The sequence below is a fragment of the Stegastes partitus genome, unplaced genomic scaffold, assembly GCF_000690725.1.
Source record: "Stegastes partitus isolate 25-593 unplaced genomic scaffold, Stegastes_partitus-1.0.2 Scaffold2326, whole genome shotgun sequence".
In the NCBI taxonomy this organism is placed as follows: domain Eukaryota; kingdom Metazoa; phylum Chordata; class Actinopteri; family Pomacentridae; genus Stegastes; species Stegastes partitus.
Genome location: NW_007580057.1, coordinates 33,362 through 37,371, shown reverse-complemented (window position 1 = coordinate 37,371; position 4,010 = coordinate 33,362). Strand labels below are relative to the sequence as shown.

Genomic DNA, 4,010 nt, shown 5'->3' with positions numbered 1-4,010 from the left:
GCGCCATCATATAACTGGTTTGTGTTCTTCTATCTAAGCAGGGTTGTGCCATTAAAGAGCAAATGTGCATATCAATGAGTAAAGTTTCAGGACTCCAGCTGCAAGATTGATCAAGTTATGGAGCTTTAAACACTGATCCTCAGATCGATGTGAAGAAAATATGAAGAGTTCATTTGCAAAAACAGAGAACTCCAAATTCACAAACCTTCAGAAAACCTTCATCTACCTGAGACAACATGAATCAAAGTTAAGTTATCTCTATTTTTGAGTCATTGAGTATTTACTGAGTCAGATCCACTCAGCTTCAGTTTGATCCATATTATCTCAAGCAAACAACAAAAATAAAAGTGTTGGAGTTCTCTGGTTTTGCAAATGAACTCTTCAAATGCAAAAATGAAGAAGTTTTAACTCATAAACTGTTTAACCTTTGGTCCCAGGTGATCAACTTGATCAATATTCTGCCCTAAAAAGAAAAATCTGTCAAATTTAAGCTGGTCAGGCGTTCGGTTAATTGAGCCTGCATGATCCAATTAATAGATTAAATCTGCTCGCTGTTAGATTTACAGACTCTGAAAACATCTTCACCTTTTATTTATTCACTGTTCACACTGAGCTGCACCTTATTGATTTTATTCACTTCTTTAAACCATCACATGTGTCCTATAATGTGTAACATCCAGAAGTCCAGAAGTGAAGTTATCCCGGAAACATTTGGGGTTTTTCTGCTTGATTTGCACATTTTTTATTTGCTCGTCTTACTTTTAAAACACCCGATTGTGTGACTGACAGGTTCCTGCTCCACTCTGCAGATCTCTGACCTGAAATATCTGCAGGAGCTGCTTCTGCTCTTTGCCTCAGTATTTCTTTTGCATTCACCTCAGAAAATCCTCCACCTTTCATGTCAGGGTTTTGTTTTATTTGGCGAAGCAGCTGCTCAGATCAGAGCAGAGGATCTCCGGCTGCTGCCAGACAGCTCTGCGTCCAGCCGCTCGGTCACTCGGCTGCAGAGTCCAAACGGGACCGAGGCCAGGACGCCTCAGAACGCAGGGAATTTCTCTGATTTACACCTGAAGGCAGCAGCGGCTTTTATCTCAGAGCAGCTGCTTCACACAATGTTTGTCAATGAAGGAGAAAGTTCAACTCCATCTGCAGTTAACTGGTTCTGGGACTGAAGCAGGATGAAGTCAATGAAAGACTCACCTGGAGAGACAGTTTTCTTCAGCGGCACAGCGGAGGGCGTACATCTGGACCCTCTGGATGTAGGAGGCTGCCTGGATGTAGTACGGGTCAGGAACCAGGTCTGGGAGGCCTGGAGGAGACAGAACCAGTCCAGCACTTTAAATCAGTGATCAGGGCTGCACTCTGTGAAACAAACGGGTTTCTAACAGGTTTAAACATTTCTGACCAGTTTCTTGATTCTGCACAGATTTGACCTGTTTTGTTAAATTACAGATAAAATCCAATAAAATCACAGAAAAAAAATGTACATGTAAAAATAAAAAAAATTCAAAAATAAAATAAAAAATCGTAAATTATATTCTTTTTAATTAATGTATATATATATATATATATATGTTAACTTTAATTTACAAGTTTTCTCTTTAGAGATAATATTTAATAATAAACTACAGGGGGAAAATAAAGTGATTTTACACATTAACTGTTAAACAACCAGAAATGTCCACAATAAAAATCTCTTTTCTTACAAATATTTGTTCTTTTATTTATGCGTAACTGGTAAATTAACCTGTTTTACTGTGTTTAAATCAACTAAAATCATTATTTTACAGATATTTACAGTTATTACTTTGCATCCTTCTTTTTTTGTTGTTGTTGCTATTTCCCCCCATTTTTCCAGTTTTCTAAATTTTACAGTATTCCCTATTTTTCTTTTTTTTTCCCCAGGCAACTTTTTTTTTTCTTGCTTGTTTGTTTATTTATCAAAATATTTTTTTTTAACCATCTCACAGTTTTTGCATTAAATGTGTTCAGACAGTGATGACATTGAACAGACTGAAGCTGAAGACAAACATCATCAATCAGACTAAATTTTGTCTGATGAACATTTTGAACTGAATTTGTGTTTCTGAACAATCTTAAAAAATAAAAGCAACTAATAAGAGTGTAACCCCTAACCCTAACCCTCAACCCAACCCATCAAAACAATGCCTGAAATCTGAAGTTTTATCTAAATTAATAATCAGAATTTTTATCTTGTAACCCTGAATTTAATGAAGGAGGTCCTCTGAGTTAAGTTTAGAGTTATTTACAGATGTTGATGCACAAATGTCGAAGATAAGACAAGTCTTAACTAATGCAACTGAAGTTAAACATCGTCTGAAACCAGTAATTTAATGTTTGCATTTGGTTTTAACGCGCTGAGGACGTGCAGCAGGAGAACAAGTGGAGAACTTTATGAGAACTTTACTGTCAGAACCTGCAGACGTGATTTCTGAACCACTGCCGGCTGCCACTAATGACTCCATCAATCAGGCTTTTAGATTGAGTTCAGCTCAGAGGCTCTCAGACTGAAGACATTAGTGTGTCACAGGGGCCACATTAACTCTGACTCTCATTAAAAAAGCATTAAAATGCGGCGCATCAGAACCAAACGGGATCTGGAGCCTCGGCTCAGCTCCACTGCACCGGAGATGATGGATGTGAATGTTTCAGAGGTTTCAGGGTGTAAAAAGTGAAATACTACTTTTTTGTAATGATCCTACTTTTGACACTCTGGTGCCTCACCGTTGTGGAAGAACCTGGTGCCGTAGCCGGGTCCAGGCGGGGGGCGCGCACTGATCCTGTTCCTGCGGTCCGGAGGGTAAACATTGTAGAAAACTGAGTTCCTGTGGTGAATGCTGTGCGGATCTCTCGGGTCACCCACGTCTGAAGCTGCTTCCTGGCTCCTCCGAGGGAAGTGTATCTCCACAGAGTTGCTGGACGCAGCTGTTGGAGGCGCGCTGGACTCTGGCGCGCCTCGGGTCAGTGGCTGCGCTCTCTGCAGCCTTTGCGCGCTCGGAGCGTCTCCAAAGTTGCTCTGCTGAGGGATCCGACGCGCGTCCTCAGCCGCGGAGACCCAGACGGATGTGGCGGGAGACCGAGGCGGTGGATCCGAGCCGCCAGACCTGACCCTGCCGTGCGTAAAGTCTGGTGCTCTCACCGGCGACGCGCTGGCCTGCTGCTGCTCTCCGGGCGTGCTCCGGCCTCCTCGGGGGACTCCGCTGCCGGAGAACTCCTGGGTGCTGATGGCGCTGCCGTTAGACGGTGCCCGGTATGAGGAGAATCCCGGAGCTCCTGCGGTGGTTCCAAGGCGCGGCGGGGCCTGACCGTGCGCACCAGGTCGCCCCGCAGAGATTAAATACTGACCCGCCTCAGGACCGAGAACCGACGTGTCCATCTGGATGAGGTCGTTCTGCTGAGAGAGTCTGCCGTCCCTGAGCGCCACGGTTCTGGTTCTGGTGGATCTGCTCAGCGCAACAGGAGAGTTAATTTGGTTCAAACCGTTTTTGGCGGTGAGCAGCAGCTGAGTGCGCCTCCTGGTCTGCGCAGGTAGACGGTACTGAGTCCCGGTGCTCAGTAAGCTGTACACCTGGCCGTTGTTCTCCCACTGGATCCGGTGTCTCCACGGTCCAACGTGGTGCTGAGCGGCACCCAAACACAGCAGAGCAGCGAGCAGGCAGACGGACACACACACGAACCTCTGCATGGCTCCGTGAGATGAAGCCTCGAGCCGAACAGCAGCAGAACTGGAGCATTAACGACAAACAGGAGAGTTTAACGCGGAGGTGAGGAGGTGTTCTGGACTCACTGGACTCCGTCACGCAGCTGCGCACAGCTCCACCGGAGAGAGGGTCCGGTTCCTATTGGCTGTCCTGTGAGTTGTAGAAGCGCTTTTACGCATCCATTCACAGTGAGAAGCTGCTGCTGTCAGAGGAACCATCTGGACCTGTAGACTCTGCTTCTGACAGAAATACATGAAGGTGGAGAAGAGACGCAGCCTGGTCACCAAA

The 4,010-nt window shown here is 45.1% G+C and overlaps 1 protein-coding gene across 1 annotated transcript in view; it reads right to left on the bottom strand.

Moving 5' to 3' along the window:
• Positions 1-3,706, bottom strand: part of LOC103374687 (protein-lysine 6-oxidase-like) — a 7,596-nt gene extending 3,890 nt beyond the window's left edge. The window contains exons 1-3 of the mRNA XM_008304803.1: positions 2,746-3,706; positions 1,201-1,309; positions 967-1,001 (exon numbers count right to left, since the gene is read on the bottom strand). Coding sequence (XP_008303025.1) covers positions 967-1,001; positions 1,201-1,309; positions 2,746-3,706 — 1,105 coding nt within the window. The remainder of the gene's footprint in view (positions 1-966; positions 1,002-1,200; positions 1,310-2,745) is intronic.
• Between the last annotated feature and the right edge of the window lie 304 nt (positions 3,707-4,010).